Source organism: Eptesicus fuscus, chromosome 2 (assembly GCF_027574615.1).
Source record: "Eptesicus fuscus isolate TK198812 chromosome 2, DD_ASM_mEF_20220401, whole genome shotgun sequence".
NCBI lineage: Eukaryota > Metazoa > Chordata > Mammalia > Chiroptera > Vespertilionidae > Eptesicus > Eptesicus fuscus.
Genome location: NC_072474.1, coordinates 114542224 through 114561977, shown reverse-complemented (window position 1 = coordinate 114561977; position 19754 = coordinate 114542224). Strand labels below are relative to the sequence as shown.

General features: G+C 63.6%; 1 protein-coding gene across 5 annotated transcripts in view; it reads left to right on the top strand.

Moving 5' to 3' along the window:
* The first annotated feature begins 2175 nt into the window (after positions 1-2175).
* JAKMIP1 (janus kinase and microtubule interacting protein 1) overlaps positions 2176-19754 on the top strand; it is a 42198-nt gene continuing 24619 nt past the window's right edge. Inside the window, exons 1-7 of one of the 5 annotated variants that reach the window (XM_054724226.1) lie at positions 2176-2320; positions 5852-6346; positions 9055-9264; positions 10363-10476; positions 13424-13570; positions 14338-14469; positions 14630-14743. In XM_054724226.1, the coding sequence (XP_054580201.1) occupies positions 2192-2320; positions 5852-6346; positions 9055-9264; positions 10363-10476; positions 13424-13570; positions 14338-14469; positions 14630-14743 (1341 nt within the window). In that variant the 5' untranslated portion in view covers positions 2176-2191. Of the gene's footprint in view, positions 2321-5851; positions 6347-9054; positions 9265-10356; positions 10477-13423; positions 13571-14328; positions 14470-14629; positions 14744-19754 lie in introns of all 5 variants that reach the window. The other 4 variants (XM_054724218.1, XM_054724224.1, XM_054724230.1 and 1 more) reach the window with 4 other exon arrangements.

The window sequence follows — 19754 nt, the reverse complement described above, 5'->3', positions numbered from 1 at the left end:
CTCTGATGGAGCCGCAGGGAAGTCCTGGGCCAGCTGTGCTCGCTATTAGCCAGTCAGGCGGAGCGTGCCCGCTGAGAGGAGGAGGAGGAGGAGGAGGAAGCAGCTGGCAGTTTTGGGCATCGCTATGTGCCAGCAACTGCCACGGCCTTCAATCCCGTGAGCCGTTTACTCCTCCAACACCCTGTGGAGGGGGCTCCTCACAGATCCCCTCCTTCTGACTCTGACACGCCCGGGCCGGAGCCTCACGCGGCGCTTTCCGCTCGTGCTCAGCGAGACTCCAGCACCATCTCCTCGTTACCTGTGCTGATTGCACAGCAGCTCTGCGGCCACCATGGCTGCAGCATGAAACCATCATCACGGTGCGGACTGATGGACAGCGAGGGCCGGCCCGCCTCTCCCCGGCCCTCCGAGGCCCCGTCTCTCCCCGGCCCTGCGAGGCCCCGTCTCTCCCCGGCCCTGCCGAGGCCCCGTCTCTCCCCGGCCCTGCCGAGGCCCCGTCTCTCCCCGGCCCTCCGAGGCCCCGTCTCTCCCCGGCCCTGCCGAGGCCCCGTCTCTCCCCGGCCCTCCGAGGCCCCGTCTCTCCCCGGCCCTGCCGAGGCCCCGTCTCTCCCCGGCCCTCCGAGGCCCCGTCTCTCCCCGGCCCTGCCGAGGCCCCGTCTCTCCCCGGCCCTGCCGAGGCCCCGTCTCTCCCCGGCCCTGCCGAGGCCCCGTCTCTCCCCGGCCCTGCCGAGGCCCCGTCTCTCCCCGGCCCTGCCGAGGCCAGGCTCAGGTCCGTCCCGGGCTGAGCCGGTAGGCTGAGGTGTCGTGCTTTGTTCAGCCGCGCCCTGACGTTGGCCCCCGCAGGCGATTTCCCTTTCCTTGCTAGCCGCCATTCAGAGAGCTCTGCACTTCACGGCCAAGGCAGCTGACTTTTCCCTGTGGGAATTCTCTCCATGGAATAAATTCCCAAGTACTACTGAGCCTGGGCTTCATAAGTCAGCATGATCCGTTCGGACTTCAATGTACTGTAGGGACCAAAGGCGTGCACTTAGAGATATTTTTTAAATCCTCATCCCAGGATATGTTTTTATTTATTTTTATATATACATATATATATATATATATATATATATATATATATAGAGAGAGAGAGAGAGAGAGAGAGAGAGAGAGAGAGATAAACTTTGATGTGAGAGAGAAACATCAATTGGTTGCCTTCTGCACACACCCCGACGGGGGCCAGGGATTGAACCCCCAACGTAGGTATGTGCCCTGACCGGGAATTGGACCCACAACCTTTCGGTGCACACGACGACACTCCGACCGAAGCCTCTGTTATGGAATAAACTGTTTTAAGCTCACAGAGCGGGTTTCCGTCCGCGTCTTTGGGGGGGCCCCTGCGTAGTGGGTGAAATGAGCAGGAAGCCTGGCAGAGAAGGCCCTTCCGACGGGCCGACTTCCTGCTCATCAGAGGGGGTTGGGCGGTCTAGGAGCCGACGTCACGTTTTCACCAGCATTTTGTGAATCCCGGTGTAAAGATCCCAGGTGGCGTGAGGGGGCGGGGGGGGGGGGCGCGGCAGGGAGCCGAGGAAACCTCACGACCTGATACCCTCGTAACCCCTGGGGACTCGGTCAGCTCCCCGCGCCTCACGTCTCCCCTCTGCAGCTCGGAGGCGAAGGCCCCTCCGTCTCCCCTCCAGGTTGTGAAAGTGCCGTGTCCGAGGGGAGACATTTGCTCCTCAGACCCTGCTCCAGAGCAGCCGGGCGGGCGGGAGGGACTCCTGGGTTCCCTGGCCCTGCCACCCCCTGGGACCCGCCTTTCGGCCAGGCGCCCCGGGGCTGAGTCTCACTGACATTTGCAGACCATGGTCTGCGGGGTGCTCAGGTGTCGTCTCAAGCTGGGGGCGGAGGGGAGGGGGCGGGTAGGCCTCGGCGCCTTAACTGGCTTCCAGGTGGTTCTGGTGCAGCCTGGCCGAGAGGCGCCAGGTGAGGGTGAACGGCGGGCGGGGCCGGTGGGCAGGTGTGGCCCGTGGAGGGGGCCAGGCTTTCCCTCTGCTAACCGGCTCTCCTGCTCCCCAGGGTCCCAAGTGATGGTGGTTTCCACGGAGGGCGAGCGGAGTCCTGCGCGACGGGCGGGCCCGGCGGAGCTGGCGGCGGCGCCTGCGGGCTGGCGGGCGTGAGCGGGGCTCTCGGCATCTCCCCGGGAGGAAGCATGTCGAAGAAGGGCCGGAGCAAGGGCGACAGGCCCGAGATGGAGGCGGACGCGGTGCAGCTGGCCAACGAGGAGCTGCGGGCCAAGCTGACCAGCATCCAGATCGAGTTCCAGCAGGAGAAGAGCAAGGTGGGCGGCGCCTCCTGCGGCCAGGTGGGGGCTGTGACTTCCGGGGAAATACTGCCCCTGGGCTCGGTCTGGGGGCGTGCTCCCGGGCTGGGCTGGGTGGGCACTCCACCCATCTAAGGCCAACATCAGGGGCGGTCTAGGCACCTCCGGGGGGCGAATCCCAGCCCCCCGCCTCTTCCTGTGACCTCGGACCAGATACCTAACGCTCCCTGCCCGGGACTCCCCTCACCTGCTCTCCTGGGCCGCCCGGCCTGCCCCGCTGGCCGCCCGGCCTCTCCCAGGCTGCCCCGCACACACCTCTGCCCCCTCCCCACGTCCGCCTCCTTCCCACCCGTGACCACACTTCCCTCCGGCCTCTCCCAGGCTGCCCCGCACACACCTCTGCCCCCTCCCCACGTCCGCCTCCTTCCCACCCGTGACCACACTTCCCTCCGGCCTCTCCCAGGCTGCCCCGCACACACCTCTGCCCCCTCCCCACGTCCGCCTCCTTCCCACCCGTGCCCACACTTCCCTCTGCTCTCCGCTTTTCCGCTTCCCTCCTCCCAGCATCCTCACGGGCCGCTGTGGCCACCGTTTCCCAGGAGACGACCAGGAAGCTGTGGGAGGTTGTACACGCAGGGTTCCTCAGAGAGAAACAGAACCAGCAGGAGATTTTACATATAACACGCGTACACACACATATGTGCACGGGGGAGGAGAGGGGTTTTTCAGAGGCTTCTCACGCCTGTGGAGGCCGGCAGCTGGAGACCCAGCAGTCGCTGCCCTCACAGCCCTGAGTCCAGGGGCCGCAGGAGGCTGATCCCCCCCTTGCTGGGCCCTCAGTCTTCCCTTCTTAGGCCTTCACCTGATTGGGGGTGCCCCCCCCCCCACGTCATGGAGGGCGATCCGCTTTCTCCAGGTCTGCTGACTCGATGTTAATCAGTCTAAGGCAGTGGTCGGCAAGCTCATTAGTCAACAGAGCCAAATATCAACAGTACAACGATTGAAATTTCTTTTGAGAGCCACATTTTTTAAACTTAAACTTCTTCTAACGCCACTTCTTCAAAATAGACTCGCCCAGGCCGTGGTATTTTGTGGAAGAGCCACACTCAAGGGGCCAAAGAGCCGCATGTGGCTCGAGGGCCGCAGTTTGCCGACCACAGGTCAAAGGAATTCCTTCACCACAACAGCTAGGCTGGTGTTTGGACAGTGCCCTGCGGAGTGACACGTTACGCGAACCGTCCCAGGTTCAGTAATTGGCCGAGGGAAACGCACTGATCGGTGCAGATTCGGGGTGCAACCCGATCCCCTCCTTCTGACTCCAAATCACTGGCAACCTTGACCCCAAGACCAGGACCATGTTGCCTCCTAGAGAGGAGGCCGCCGGGAGCACCGAGTCCCCCCTGAGAAACCGTGTTCGGTGAAGTCCTGGCTGCCTGGCTGCCTGGCTCTGGGTCTCTCGGGAAAGGCTGATTCCAGCCCTCCGGCGAGGTGGGCCTGGGCTGCCCTCCCAGCTCCCGGGGGAGGTGAGGTGGGCCTGGCTGACCCTCCCAGCTCCCGGGGGAGGCGGGCCTGGCTGACCCTCCCAGCTCCCGGGGGAGGTGGGCCTGGCTGACCCTCCCAGCTCCCGGGGGAGGCGGGCCTGGCTGACCCTCCCAGCTCCCGGGGGAGGTGAGGTGGGCCTGGCTGACCCTCCCAGCTCCCGGGGGAGGTGAAGTGGGCCTGGGCTGACCCTCCCAGCTCCCGGGGGAGGTGAGGTGGGCCTGGCTGACCCTCCCAGCTCCCAGGTGAGGTGGGCCTGGCTGACCCTCCCAGCTCCCGGGGGAGGTGAGGTGGGCCTGGCTGACCCTCCCAGCTCCCGGGTGAGGCGAGGCAGGCCTGGCTGACCCTCCCAGCTCAGGGGTGAGGTGAGGTGGGCCTGGCTGACCCGCCCAGCTCCTGGGGGAGGCGGGCCTGGGCTGACCCTCCCAGCTCCCGGGGGAGGTGAGGTGGGCCTGGCTGACCCTCCCAGCTCCCGGGTGAGGCGAGGCAGGCCTGGCTGACCCTCCCAGCTCAGGGGTGAGGTGAGGTGGGCCTGGCTGACCCGCCCAGCTCCTGGGGGAGGTGGGCCTGGCTGACCCTCCCAGCTCCTGGGGGAGGTTGGCCTGGCTGACCCTCCCAGCTCCCGGGGGAGGTGGGCCTGGCTGACCCTCCCAGCTCCCGGGTGAGGCGAGGCGGGCCTGGCTGACCCTCCCAGCTCCCGGGGGAGGTGGGCCTGGCTGACCCTCCCAGCTCCCGGGGGAGGGGAGGTGGGCCTGGCTGACCCTCCCAGCTCCCGGGGGAGGTGGGCCTGGCTGACCCTCCCAGCTCCCGGGGGAGGTGAGGTGGGCCTGGCTGACCCTCCCAGCTCCCGGGGGAGGTGAGGTGGGCCTGGCTGACCCTCCCAGCTCCCGGGGGAGGTGGGCCTGGCTGACCCTCCCAGCTCCCGGGGGAGGTGAGGTGGGCCTGGCTGACCCCCCTTGTCCTGTGGTCCTGACTGTGTGATGTGAGGGATGTTGACCTTGTCTTGCCTGGTTGGCTGTAGCAGCTGCTCTCCCTGCTGCTTGTTGTAAGTCCGCGGACATCCTGACGCTCCTCGCCTGCGCTGAGCTTCAGGGACGGTGTGCGCCAGGCCGTGTGGTCTGGGGGAGCGGCTGCCTTTCCGTGGAGGCAGCGGGTCCGAGAGAGATCCCTGGTCCCGTGCTGGGGAGGCTGTGGTTTCTAGAAAACAAGGGACCGTGGAGGGCGCCTGCGGGATTGACGTGGAAAGGCCAGGTAAAGCCTCTGGAGCGTACTCGGAGGACACGCCCTGCGCACCGTGTACAAATCATGTTTTTAGTTGTGTACTGACCGCACAAGTACACCAGGCGGGGCTGGCGGCCGGGCACTGGGGGACACCAGCTCTGGGCCAGGTGCCTGGGGTGAAGCCTGGCTCCGCCCCTTGGCAGCCCCTCGCCCAGGCAGGTCTCTGGGCCTCAGGTGCCTTGTGGCAAAACAGAGCATTCCCTCCCTCCTGTGGGGGATGCTCCAGAGTCGCAGGAGCCACTCCTCCTCTTCCTCCTCCCCCTGTTCCTCCCCTCCCCCTCCCTACCCCCACCTGCCTGTCTTCTCTAGCTCAGGGCCCAGTCACGGGTCCTGCAAATTTCTTTCTGGTTTAAGGTTTGTTCAGCGTTAGTGAGAGAGAGGGTGTCCGCTGGGCCAGGTTCATGACCGATACATTGTCCTTCCTTGAAAATCTCCGGATGGAAGGAGGTTTCTCGCTCCTCCAACATCTGCAGCTGTTTCCCACCTCTGGGGCACGTCTCCAGAGCACAGCGGGAAGGCGTCTGGGTGGGGCTGATCAGGGTCAGAACCAAGGGCGTGGCTGCGGGGGAATTGGAGTGCGGGACCGGGAGGGTCTCAGGGACGGCAGGCACACAGGTATGTGGGGAGGTTTCCACGGGGCATGGCTGGCTCCTCAGCCCTGCCCTTGCCCTTGCCCTTGCCCTTGACCCTGCCCCGGCCCTTGACCCTGCCCCACTCTCTCCGCTGCAGGTGGGCAAACTGCGGGAGCGGCTGCAGGAGGCCAAGCTGGAGCGCGAGCAGGAGCAGCGGCGGCACACGGCCTACCTCTCGGCGCTCAGGGCCAAGCTGCACGAGGAGAAGACCAAGGAGCTGCAGGCGCTGCGCGAGGCGCTCATCCGCCAGCACGAGCAGGAGGCGGCGCGCACGGCCAAGATCAAGGAGGGCGAGCTGCAGCGGCTGCAGGCCACGCTGAACGTGCTGCGCGACGGGGCGGCCGACAAGGTGAAGACGGCGCTGCTGGCCGAGGCGCGCGAGGAGGCGCGCAGGAGCTTCGACGGCGAGCGCCTGCGGCTGCAGCAGGAGGTGCTGGAGCAGAAGGCGGCGCGCAAGCAGGCGGAGGAGGCGCTCAGCCACTGCGTGCAGGCCGACAAGGCCAAGGCGGCCGACCTGCGCGCCGCCTACCAGGAGCACCAGGACGAGGTGCACCGCATCAAGCGCGAGTGCGAGCGCGACATCCGCAGGCTGGTACGTGGCCGCCCCGCCCTGCCGGCTCGCGCGCCCTTTCCTGCCACGTGCGCTGCCCCTCCGTCCCGCAGTGAACTCGCAGCGGAGACCCCGCCCTCGTGGGGTGGGAGGGAGGTCCCTTCTTCCTCGGCGTGATCCCTGGTAGGTCACCCAGCGGCTCGCCTCCAGCGCTGGGGTGGCTGGGAGCCCGCAGGGTCCCTGGCCCGTCTCTGCCCGTGACCTTGCAGCACCACCCGCTGGCCCTGACCCCTGCTGTGTCCTTGCTCCCAGCCCTGGTCATTCTCCGACCTACCGCCGTGTTGACTTGTTATGCGCTTGGCTGCCTCCCACCCTCCGTTTGCTCAGATGTTGCCCAGCTCGGTACTTGGTGGATGGACGACAGCTCAGATACCTGCCTGTTTAAATAACGACCTCCTTTCACGGGGTTCTTACTGGTCTGGTTGGCTCTCAGTGGCTGCCCTGGTTCCCGGGGTTAAGTTTCTCCCTGCAGCCGGGGAGGTGCTCCTGGGAGTGCATGCAGAGGCCTCGGCCAGAGCGGGCGCTGCTGGTGGGTGGCCACCAGGGGGCGCCGTGGGCACGTCGTGGGGGAGGTTGGGGGTGTGGAGGGAAAGGGGGCGCCCGTTTCTCCTCCAAAGAAAGGCGACTCGGAGAGCTGTCGGAACAGCAGGCTTTGTGTGAAAAGCTCCCAGTCTGGATTTGGGGGGCACCATTCCCCCCTGTAATCTCAGTTACGTTGTATCGGTTTTTGATGGTCTGCTGTTTAAGTAAGACGGCCTTCTGTTAACCAGCAGCTAACATAGAGCAATGGTGGCAACCAACATTGATGGCGTTATAATACGCCAGGCTCCGTGCCAAATTCGTTCCGCGGCTGATCTACTACTGTATCTCCCCGCAATTGGACAGAGTAGGTTCTAGAATGTTCTCAGGGTCCCCATGTTACAGAGGCTGAAGCTAGTCAGGTGGCCGGCCTGTGCAGGATTCCACAGCAGCGCGGGCAGGACGCTGGGCCGGGGTCCCGGGCCCTGGCGGCCTGTGCGTCCACGGGTGTGATTGGAAGTGAGAGTTTCGATTCCGGCCGCTTGGCGTTCTCACTCCGCGTGTGTCCTGCCTGCCTCGCCCAGTGTCTGTGGTACCGGCCACCTTGCCGTTGCCGGTTGTGGCCGCGTCACTCGGGTCCCTGCCCCCATCTCCACAAGGCCCCCTGCTGGGCGCCTGTCCCTCTCCTTCGACAGGGCACCCGCCACAGGGCCCCCCTACCCAGAGCGACCGCATCTTACAGCTCTGCAGCAGCCCTGCTTCCGAATGAGGCACAGCTCGGGTTCGAGGACGGACCTGGATTGGGGGTAGGGGAGACAGCACCCCGGCACAGCGCCCTTACTGGGCAGTGTCCCAGCTGTCGGCTCTGTGTCCAGAAACGGTTGAACTCTGTGGCCCGGGGCCCGGCTTCTTTCCGCTTGGTTTCCTCTGGGGACACTGGACACGACGGGGGCGGGGGGGACGGCCTGGGGCTTCCATCGGGGTTCGCATGTGGACACGGTGAGGTCCTGGGAAACACCAGGCAACAGAGGCTTCCGTGATTGTGCGGCTCTGAGGGAGCGGGGCGGGGGATGCGGTGACCTCAGCTGCCTGCGAGGGGCCTACTGTGGTGTGAGGACAGGGCTGCCCGGGGAGGGGGGCGGGGAGGGGCATAGCCCGGGGGAGGGGCACAGCCCGGGGAGGGGCACAGCCGGGGGAGGGGCCCAGCCCGGGGAGGGGCACAGCCCGGGCAAGAGGCACAGCCCGGGGAGGGGCACAGCCCGGGGGAGGGTCACAGCCCGGGGGAGGGGGCACAGGCCGGGGAGGGGCACAGCCCGGGGAGGGGCACAGCCCGGGGGAGGGCACAGCCCGGGGGGGGGCACAGCCCGGGGAGGGGCACAGCCCGGGGGAGGGGCACAGCCCGGGGAGGGGCACAGCCCGGGGGAGGGGCCGAACCTCTTTCAGAGGCAAGAAGGACCCTCTGGCGTCAGAGGGCGCAGCCTGCTGGCACCTTGAGTGTGGGTGTCGGGCCTCCAGGCCTGGGAGAGAAGGAATTGCTGTGGCCCGAGGCCACTGAGCTCAGCCATCTGTACGGCAGCCCCAGAGAACTCGAAGCGCCGGAATCGAAACTCTTACTTCCAATCACACCCGCAGACTTTAGCACCAGGGCCAGGCGGGTCAGTAGGAAGTAGGAGCTAGAAGGCGGGAGGAGGGGGGGAGGGGGGAAGGGGTGACTGTCCTTCGGAGGAGAAGGCTGGGAGGACAGGAGGTTGTCAGGGGCCTGGCGCTGGAAGCATTGGAGACCTTGGCCCGCGCTCCCTTGGTGGCGGGCGGGGCTGTGCCCAGAAGGAGCGGCCGGAGGAGTGAGTGGGAGACAGGGGAGCAGCCCACTGTGAAAAGCCTCGCTGCGGAGGGAGGGGAGCGGAGGGCAGAGGGTGGGGGGCGGAGGGGCCGGAGGACCAGGGTTTGACTTCATGAAGGTGAGGAGACATGGGCACAGACACATTTCCAAGGTCAGAGCCTGGCTGGCTGTACAGGTCCTGAACCCGTAGCTCTGCTGCTCTGAGCTCCGGGCAGCAGGGCTGGGCCGTGGGCTGCGGCCTCTCTGTGTCCCGTGGCCATGGAGCTGCTGGCCTTCCCCTGGGCCTCCGGCACCAGCCCCCACGACTGAGGCTTCCTCCTCCTCTTCTCAGATGGATGAGATCAAGGGGAAAGACCGGGTGATCCTGGCCTTGGAGAAGGAGCTGGGCGTGCAGGCCGGCCAGACCCAGCGGCTGCTGCTGCAGAAGGAGGCTTTGGACGAGCAGCTGGTTCAGGTCAAAGAGGCCGAGCGGCACCACAGCAGCCCCAAGAGGGAGCTGCCGCCCGGCATCGGGGACATGGCGGAGCTCCTGGGCGCCCAGGTGAGGCTCGGGCAGGCCTCGGGGCCTCAGAGCTGCCCCACGCCCTCCCTTCCCTGGCCATTCCTCCAGTCAGCCTGCCGGCCTGCCTCCCTTCCCCTCCCTCTCCCTCCCTCCCTCCTTCCATCTTTCCGTCCCTCTCAGCCCTTCCTCCGCAAACCCGCTGTCACTCCCTCTGCTCGGCACTGGAGCGGAGGGGTGGACAGCTGCGGCTTTGCCTCCAGTTGAAAAGAAAGAAATGGAGACCTCAGGCCCTGGCCGGTTTGGGTCAGTGGTCAGAGCGTTGGCCCATGGACTGAAGGGTCACGGATTTGATTCCTGGTCAAGAGCACGTACCTCGGTTGCAAGCTCGATCCCCAGCCCTGGTCAGGGCACATGCGGGAAGCAACCAATTGATGTGTCTCTCTTACATGGATTTTTCTCTCTCTCTCTCTCTCCCTCCCCTCTCCTGCATCTCCTCCACTCTCTCTAAAAAAAAATCAATGGAAAAAGTATTCTCAGGTGAGGATAAAAAGAAAGAAAAGAAGTGAAGAGTCAGTGTAGGCTGTGCAGTGAGAGCAGAGAGGGACCCAGCCGAGATGGGACACGGAGGGGCTCAGCCAGCAGACGGGCATTTGGGGCGGTAGCGTGGTGCTTACCAGGCACAGAGCAGGCTGCAGCAGCATCCATCCATCCGTCCATCCATCCATCCATCCGTCCATCCGTTCATCCGTTCGTTCACTCACTCACTCTCTCACTCACTGTCCCGGCGTCTCGTGCGTGTTACATGCAGACGCCATGAGCGAGGTGGACACAGGCCTGCCCTTGAGTGCTGGCACCTCGCCAGGGCACTCGGCACAGAGTGCGCAGGGGCCCGAACCCGGAGGGCCCAGAGGCCAGGTGCCGGTGTTCGGGAGCCACGGGTGGGTGTGACAGGAAGCCTTTCTGCAGGTTGCTGGCCGAGGGGTTGCCCCGTGGCTGGACTCCGGGAGCCCCAGTGGGGCCTGGTGCCGGCGGGAGCTACCTCGCCGAGCGCGCTGCGAGTTCTCTAAGAAGCTGGTCCCGGGGGCGCTCCGAGTCGCTCCTGCCTCTTCAGCGTGCACTCGTGTCTTTCAGGATCAGCACATGGATGAGCGAGATGTGAGGCGCTTTCAACTGAAAATTGCGGAGCTGAACTCGGTGATCCGGAAGCTCGAGGACAGAAACACCCTCCTGGCAGACGAGAGGAATGAACTGGTAACCGGCCCCAGAGACGGATGGGGGTGCCAGGAGCCGCGCTGGGCCGCGAAGCTGGCTTGGCAGGAAGCTAACGCGGAGGCCTCTGGCTCTCTGTACTTCCTCATTTCTTTCTGGTTGAACATCCGGCACACACTCACCATAGAAACCTGTCCCTGCCCTTTGCCTCTGCAGGCGTTTATCCTTGGCGACAGGGAGAGAAGTTCTGAGAGAGGTGTGGAGAGGATGCTCATGGGGTGTTGTTTGTAACAGCAACCAGAAGCGAAACAAAACGCCCCATTGTTCGGCGCTCAGGTGTTGGTCAGAGTGACCACGGAACACTTACATGATTGTACGCAGCCATCAAGAATGACGGTGCCGCCCTGGCTAGTTAGGCTCAGGGGTTAGAGCATCAGCCCCTGGACTGAAGGGTCCTGGGTTCGATTCCAGTCAAGGGCATGTACCTTGGTTGCAGGCTTGATCTCCAGCCCCAGTTGGGGCGTGTGTGGGAGACACACCAATTGATGTGTCTCAATTGGGAAAATATTCTTGGGTGAGGATTAACAAACAAACAAACAAAAAAGAATGACTGATCATGTTTAATTGCCAGGAACATTGGTTCATAGAACGAAGAACAGTTTCTAGAACAAAACTATATTGTCATCCACTGGAAATTGCTTTAGGGGTGGATTATGGATAGCTTTTATCTTTTGCTTATGTATTTACTATTTTTTGCATCAAAGGTGACCTATTTCTAATGTAAATATCATGAACATGGATTTCTGACTAAGGAATAAATCTCTAGTAAAAATAGAAATTTTGTAACTATCTTTACATTTGTTGGGTAAAGAGCTCACCTGATTTTTCTGTAGTGTAGTCAACACACAAACTTCCTGAAAAACACCTCATAACGTTTCTCTTTATTCTACATTTTACAGGCAGTCCTCGGGTTACGTCGCCATCTCCCATTTATTTATATATAAAAAAAGTTCTGTCATTTCGATGTATGTACATATGTGCTTTATGTTTTTTATTATTTATTTACCACAAGTAAAGGTCAGGGATTGTTATCTTTCTTTTAAATTTTTTTTACTGTTTCACGTCATTACTGCTCTATCTGTGCTCCATGTGAGTGACGTAGGTGCTTATGTAGGTGGGTTCCGACTTACGGCAAAAATCGCGTTACGTCCCGCCGTAGGAACGGATCTCCGAGTAACCCGAGGACCTACTGTATTATGAAAGTAAGCGTATCCATAATATTTGACAACCCTGGGAGTTGAAAAGTGTTAAGTGTCAGAGAGAGAGAGAGACAGAAACATCAATGGTGAGAGAGAACCATTGATCGGCTGCCTCCTGCACACCCCCCACCAGGGATGGAGCCCACAACCCGGGCCTGTGCCCTGACTGGGAATCAATCCGTGACCTCCTGGTTCAGAGGTCGATGCTCAACCACTGAGCCACACCAGCCGGGCTACCTTCATCTTCTTGATGGCTGCATTGTGCCCCACGGTGTGGCCCCGCCATGGCTCACTCAGCCACCCCTGCCAGGAGGCCCAGGCTGTTTCCGGCTTCTTTGCCGTTACAAACAATGCCACACAGACGACGCGTTTCCTCTTTCCTCGCTGGGCCTTCCCTGTGGGGCAGGCCTCTGGGCGCAGACTGTGCAGGTCAAAGCTACATTTTGTGTTTTAAGGGGCACCGGGGAGTGTTGTGTCTTAACGTTCGCAGCCTGGTGACTAAAAGCAGGCGTCCGAAGTCAGTGCCTGTGTTCAGTTCTTGGTTCTAGCACTTTCTGGGTGACCTTGAGCACATCGCCCACCTCTTTGGGGTCAGGATCTCTGTCTGCGGCGTGAGGACAGGGATGGCCTCCCCCCCGCAGGTGTGTGGCGAGGGTCGAATGAGAGAGAAGGCCTGGAGGGGGCTCCCACTGGCTTGGACACATGGCGAATTGCCCATTTTATAGAGGAGGAAGCTGAGGCCGAGAGCTGGGCCCGTGTCATGCAGCTGGACAATGTGTCAGCCAGGACGCTGCTAAAAGGAAGAGGGGTGGGCACCCCTAATCATGCAGGCTCCCCAGTCCCTGCTCCCCATCCCCGCAACAGTCCTTTCCACGTCTCTGTCTGTCTCACCAGACTGGCCTCCACACAGCGGTTGGAGAGGCCGATGGTTCTCGAAGGCAGACCTGACTGCAGAGCGCTCCTGCCCGGGCTGGGGTGGAGCCCAAATGGCAGGGCTCCCCCGCTCCCTCTGTCGGCCCCCCCAGCCCCCCCAGCCCCTTCCCTGCCCACCGCCCTCGTGCTGTGTCCCCGGGCGCTGAGGGAAGCCGCATGCACAGCTGAGCTTGCCGATCTGAACCTCTGGCCATGCGGCCCCCCAGCCTGCAGTGCCCACCCCTCTCTCACCGTGTTCTCACCTCTGTCTTTGCCCTTTTCCCTCTTCCCCATCTGCTGCACGGCACCCCTGCCGTGCCATCTCTACCCAGCCCCCAGCACAGGCCTGGGCACAGAAGGCCCCCCCCCAGTGCTGGTTAGACGAGAGACTGGAAGGACACTCCGCCAGCAGGGACTGTGCTCAGAGGACTTGGGGAGCCGCCGAATTTACCTCCACCCCCAGCGCCGAGCCGTCCACTCAGGCGCCCAGGGCTTGTCTGTTGTCTGAAGAGGGAGCCTTCTTAGGTCTGTCCTTGGGGAGGAGCTAGGTAGCGGGATTGACCTTTGTGCACGTGACCCATGACCTCTGGAAGTGTAGCCTAGTGGACACAGCACAGGCCACTGGCCAGCAGGGTGCCCTGGGGCAGACCTGGGGGCCCCCGCGGGGCTCCTCCTCCCCGTCACCCTGGCCCTCTGAGGCTCGGTGGGTACGGGTGGGAAGCCCCGTGTCGGCGGGCTCTGTCTGGTGCTCCGTCCCGAGGAAGGTGTGACGTCAGCCGTTCCAGGCTCACGGCCGCCCCCCTGTCCTCTGACCGCAGCTGAAGCGCTCCCGGGAGACGGAGGTGCAGCTGAAGCCGCTGGTGGAGAAGAACAAGAGGATGAGCAAGAAGAACGAGGACCTGCTGCAGAGCATCCAGCGCATGGAGGAGAAGCTCAAGAAGCTCACGAGGGAGAACGTGGAGATGGTACGTCGGCCGCGGGGCCCAGCCCAGCCGCAGGTGCAGTCTCCCGCCCCCCTCCTGCTGTCCCTCGCCGGCTGCCGGGGGGCGTGCCTGAGGGAGAGCGCCAGGAGCCCTGCGAACCCCGCCCCCGTGCCCGGAGACGCCTCTCTCCTCTGTGCCTCAGTTTCTTCATCCGCAGGATGGGAATGAAAACGTGGTGGGGTGTGGGGAGGACGGAATGACAGCACCGAAAACCCGGCCGCTGGGGAGGCTCAGTGGGAGAGCGATTCCGACGTGCGCTCTGCTGCTCCTAGAGGGGGCGGTCTCTGTGGTCGGGGGGGCGGGGTGTGTGTCTTGGCGTGGATGGCTCAGGGAACACTCAGAGGCTCGTTGCCCAACGCAGCGTAGGTCGCCCCCATTTTACAGCTGGGTAGACTGAGGCTCAGAGGCGAGTCCCTTCTCCCCGGGCCCTCGCAGGTCCAGGTGCGAGTGTGTAGTCCGGTGTGAGGCGTGCGCTCTCCCGCTTCCTTGTCCAGCGGTCAAGGCCGGGTGTGGCCGTGCGCCCGCCCAGGGCGGCCCAGCCCTCTCCTGGCGGTGGGCGCCGGCAGCCTCGCCTGCGGCTGGGTTCTCGTGCAGCCCTGCCCTCCTCCAGCTTGGGGACCGGGTGGCCATCACCCCTCCGTCCACCCTCCCGTCCCGTCGCCAGAGCCCACTCTCCGCGCCTGGATGCGCACAGTGGGTCCTCCCCGACGCGGCTGAGCAGCTCTCTCCCTCGGGCGCAGAAGGAGAAGCTGTCGGCGCAGGCGTCTCTGAAGCGCCACACCTCGCTGACCGACCTGAGCCTGACGCGGGACGAGCAGGAGATCGAGTTCCTGCGGCTGCAGGTGCTGGAGCAGCAGCGCGTCATCGACGACCTCTCTCTGGTGCGTCCGCGCCCGGGATGCCTCAGCGACGCCAGGTGCCCCGGCTGTCCTGTCGGGGCGGCATCGCGGCCCCCGGGCGCTGCCGCTGCCACGCGGGAGCCGGAGCCCGGACGGACCGGGCCGGCTGCGGGCGGGCGGCGCTGCGGGTCCCGGCCCCGAGAGCCAGGTTGGTGGGTGGGTGAGGCTGAACGTGCGACGCTGTGTCTCCTTCCAGGAGAGGGAACGGCTCTTGCGCCCCAAGAGGCATCGTGGGAAAGGCCTGAAGCTGCCCAAGGTGAGCCCGCGGAGGCGCAGCCGCCCCGGGTCTGCGGGGCGGGTCCGGGGAGCGGGGACACGCCTGCTGCGTGTTTGACGGTGAAGACCGTTCCCGCCGCCTCTCGGTGACACGTGACTGACGGCGTGGACGGTTAGTGTGACTTTTCGTGGAAACTCGAGGATGAATCGGTGCTTCGGCCTCAGGGGCTCTCACCCCCAGTGAAGAACGTGAGGGCTTAGACCTTCCGAGCGGTTTAAGGGCGCTCAGGCGTGGTGGCAGCATCTCACAGCCCGTTCCGAGGAAGCAGGGGCTGCGGGCGTTGGGACGAGGCAGAGCGGCGTTCTTTTGGAGAATGTGGGTTTGTAGAGCGAGTGTCTGAATATTCGGGCAGAGGGAGCAGAGCGGGGCTTGGAAAACGGAGCAGCCAGGACCGAGCCGGCCTGTGAGCCAGCACATTGGGGCGGGGGGAGAAGGAAGACTCAGTTTGCGTTTAAACCTTGAACGTATTTTTCACCTCCACGCAGATTGGGCCTGCTCACCTCCTGGCTTCATTCTTTCTGTTTTTAAATACACGGAGTGGCCAGATGATGATGATCTCTGAACGCATAATAATCTGGCCACTCAGTGTGTGTGTGTGTGTGTGTGTGTGTGTGTGTGTGTGTGTTAGAGGCCCGGTGCATGAATTCGTGCACCGGTGGGGTCCAGCCAGCCTGGCCAGGGGGAGGGGACATGGGCGGTTGGCCGGCCTGCCTGCTGGTCGAACACCTGGTCGAGGGGACAATTTGCATATTAGCCTTTTATTCTATAGGATATACACTGAGTGGCCAGATTATTATGCATTCAGAGATCATAATAATCTGGCCACTCAGTGTATGTTTTTACTGACTTCAGAGAGAGGAAGGGAGAGGAAGGGAGAGGAGAGAGAGAGAGAGAGAGAGAGAGAGAGAGAGAGAGAAACATCAGTGATGAGAGAGGATAAATAGTTGGTCAGGGGGTTAGGACTTGGACACATCTCTGGGGACCCAGTTTCACCCACAGCACCGTACTTTGTGTAAAACCCGAGGATTTTCACTGTTGGTGCAAATGTTTGTAACACACTCCTTCCCCGAGCGTAGGAGGCGACAGCACCTCCTGGGCCTGGGTGGGTCCTGCAGGAGGCGCTCTCCGCGTCACCGTTGCTAGGGCTGAGCCCGGGTCCCGTGATCACCAGGGACCAGGCTGTGATGGCGACAGGGAGCCGGGGCTGTGGGAGGGGAGCCCCAGAGAATTCGCCGGCGGAAGCTGTGCTGTGTGACTCACACGCCAGGCCCTAGAAACCGGCTCCTCGGCCCGATCCGCCCCGAGCTGGCACCCTGTCCCTGCGGTGCCAGTCCTCGGGCCGCAGGGGCGCGAGGCAGCGGGAAGGGAGTGCCCTGGGGCTGCCTCCCAGGACCCAGAGGCCTGGACGCGGGGCAGCGGGCGGGCGCCATGGAGTACGTGCTCTTCGTGCTCTACTTCTCCTTCTTCCTCTGCCTCTGCGCCCTGGTCTGCCTCTACTTCTCCGGCTGCCAGGAGATGACCTACCGGCATGAAGGTAGGCGCCGGCGTCCTGCGGCTGGAAGCCCCCTCCTGGGCCGGTGGGCAGGGGCCCCGGAGGGGAGGCCGAGGGAGGCTGGAGCGGTGGAGGGCTGGTTACTCTGGGGCTCCCTCTCCCCCCCTCGGGGCCGTGTGACCGGCTAAGAGCGAGCCCCTCTGGATATCAGAGTGTAACTGGGGTCCTTTACATCTTCCAGTCATTCCCCCCCCAAGTTCGGCTCTTTGGTAAAAGGAGTCAGCAAGGCCAGCCGCAGAGCCTGGAGGCTGAGCCCCTGTGGGCGGGGAGAAGGTGTGCGGGAGGGAGCAGACAGGACGCCTGCCCCTGCAGTCTCTTTCCCGGGGAACCCGGGGTTGGGGGGGCGGTGAGGAGGATGGAGACTGACTGTGTTTGCAGCCCGTTGTTGCCGGTGGCTCCCGGCTCGCTCCTGGGAGGCAGGCGGGGGCTCCCGTGGCCGGCGAAGGGGCCGTGAAAGGCAGGAGTTGCAGTCCTCACAGAAGACAGGACCAGACCCCACTCTAGGCAGGAAAACGCTTTCCCAGCTCGTTTCTATGAATGAAGGGATACACTCTGTGGTACGTGTTGGCTTCCCATGTGAGCCAACCCCTTACAAAAGCTCGCCCTAGAGGCACTAACCCCGGGCACGTGTTACAGGCGGTGGTGGTCACAGCCAGCCCTGCCGTGTGCCGTGTGCCGTGTGGCTTGTGGCATGTGCCATGTAGCGTGTGCCGTGTGTTTGTGGCTCCACAGCCTTTGTTGTTAGAGGACAGTGACCGAGTGCCTTTTGTGTTTGGTCTCCGCCCTCAGAGCCGCTTCCTCCTTCTCTCTCGGCAGCGGCTGCCTCGGGCGGGGTCTGGTCTCTGGGGCCACGCTGTACTCAGGGGCTCCACTGGGTCTGGGGCAGCCCCGCTGTCATGCCCACCTGCAGTGTCTGCCGCTGACGCCCTGACCGGGCTCTGTGCCTGAGCGTCTAGCCAGCAGCCCCGCAGGGTTTCAGAAACTGGATCAGCCAGGGGGTGGCCCGCTGCATCACGACCCCCAGAACGGTCCAGGCCACTGACTGGGGGGGTGTCCCAGTGTCGCACCCCGTCCTGCCCTGATCCTTGGTGAGTGTGTGGCTGGGTGGTCCCTGGGGCTGCACCACTGTGCCCGGCAGGGCCCTGCCTGCATCCCCCACGCTGCCCATGGGCACATCACACACACAGACCTGCCCCGGAGGCCTGGCAATTAGCGGTGTTTACAAGCTCGCCGAGTGGCGCCCAGGAGAGCGAGGAGCCCGGAGCTCGGGCGGGGGCTGCGCGTGTGGGGAGATGCTCCCTCCTGAGGGTGCTGCTCTCACCATCGGGGTCCCGGCCGGTGGTCGGCTGAGCTGGCGACCCCTGAGCCCGGCGGGGTTTCTGCCCTGAGGGGACTGGGTACATGGTTGCCTCCACCCTGCACGTGGAGAGAAGAAACATTTGAAATGGATGGAGCCCCTTAGGCTCACCGGGCGCACGGCCCGCGGCTGCCCGCTGACGTGGCTGCAGGCTGGAGGGAGGCGCCCCGTGCGAACCTGAAGGGCTTGGCCGGCCAGCACGTTAGCTCGGCTTGGAGTTCATGCACAGAGACGTGCTCGTGAATCCTCGCTGCCCAGACCGTGCTCCGGAGAGGAGAAACAGCGGGGGCAGGAGGGCTCAGACGCTGCCCTCGTGGACCCAAACCCCTGTCCCCGGGGCTTCCAGCGCAGCCCAGCGGGGAAGACAGGTGATAAACGTAAAGCAAAGCCATCTCTGCTAATCACCTGTCAGGTGGCGATGAGGGTGGGGGGAGGAGCAAGGTGAGCGCCGGTGGGAATGGGCTGGGAAGGGCTTGGTGTGGTCAGGGCAGCCGTTTGGGATAAAGTTGCATTTGTGCAAAGACTCGAGGGGAGTGAGGAGGGAGCCTTGTGGGTCCCGGAGACGTGTGTCTGGGCAGCACACAGGGCCTGCGCCAGGCACGTGGGAGGCCCGGGCATGCTGGGCGGTGTGGCTGGAGCACAGTGGAGGAGGGTGAGGCCTGGCTGGTGTGTCCCAGTGGTCAGAGCGTCAGTCCGCACACCGAGGGGTTGCGGGTTCGATTCCTGGCCAAGGGCTTGTGCCTGGGTTATGGGTTCGCTCTCTGTCCTTGGTTGGGGCGCATGCAGGAGGCAACCGATGGATGTGCCTCTCTCACATCGATGTTTCTCTCTGTCTCTCTCCCTCCCCCTCCCTCCTTTACACTCGCTCTGAAAGCAGTGGAAAGGATATCCTGGGGCGAGGATTAACCCAAAGAGAGGAGGGAGAGGGGTGAGGCTGGAGCGGTCACTCGGCTCTGATGGGCCGCCAGGGTGCAGACAGGGAGGCCGGGAGGCCGGGAGGCGGTTTAGTGACTTCAGCGAGGGAGGCCCGGGGGCTTGGACCAGGAGGGAGGGGCCGGGGCTGAGAGGCTCGGCTTGGGGTTGGGGTGGAGCCCACAGGACTTCTCCAGAGGCGAGGGCCAGGAGCGGGGAGGGCGCCTGGGGGTTTGGCCTGAGCAACTAAAAGGGCGGAGCTCCCTGAGGGGCACACGCTGGGCAGTGGGAGCAGCTGCAGGCTTTGGGGGTGCGTCACTGCCCACTGGGCCCGTGAGCTGCAGGGGAGACAGACGCTGGGCGTAGCCAGGAGTTCCGGTTCCCGCCCCACGTGCATTAAAAAACAAAACAAAATGGGGCGCAGGTGGGAGTGGCAGCGGGAAGACAGGTGCCAAGTGCAGGGATGTTGGGGTGCCGCAGCGCCTCTTCAGAAACCAGCTCCTGGTGACAAGGGCCCTTCCTCCCCTCCCCCCGCTGATGGGGGGCTGCTCCTTAGTCACACTGTCGGCCACGGCTCCAGCCCCCCTTTTCATACAGTTGGGAGCATGAGGTTGCAGACAAGTGGGAGGTGCCTTAGCATGTGGGTGCGCCCCGACCCTACCCCTGGTTGAGGATGGGGGGACGGGGGTCTGGGCGAAGCCAGGTCCGGACACACCAGTGGGAGCCGGGGCTTGGCTCTGGAGTTAGTCACGGTTCTTTCTTCATGGTCATGAGAAGCAGCCATCTCTACTAATAAAAGGGTAATATGCTAATTCGATCAGGCATCTTCCAGATGTCTTTCTGGACAAAGCCACGGTGGCGGGGGCCAAGGCAGAGGTGGTTAGGGGTGATCAGGCCAGCAGGGGAGAGCAGTTAGGGGTGATCAGGCTGGCAGGGGAGAGCAGTTAGGGGTGATCAGGCCGGCAGGGGAGAGCAGTTAGGGGTGATCAGGCAGGCAGGGGAGAGCAGTTAGGGGTGATCAGGCCAGCAGGGGAGAGCAGTTAGGGGCATCAGGCAGGCAGGGGAGAGCAGTTAGGGGTGATCAGGCCAGCAGGGGAGAGCAGTTAGGGGTGATCAGGCAGGCAGGGGAGAGCAGTTAGGGGTGATCAGGCCAGCAGGGGAGAGCAGTT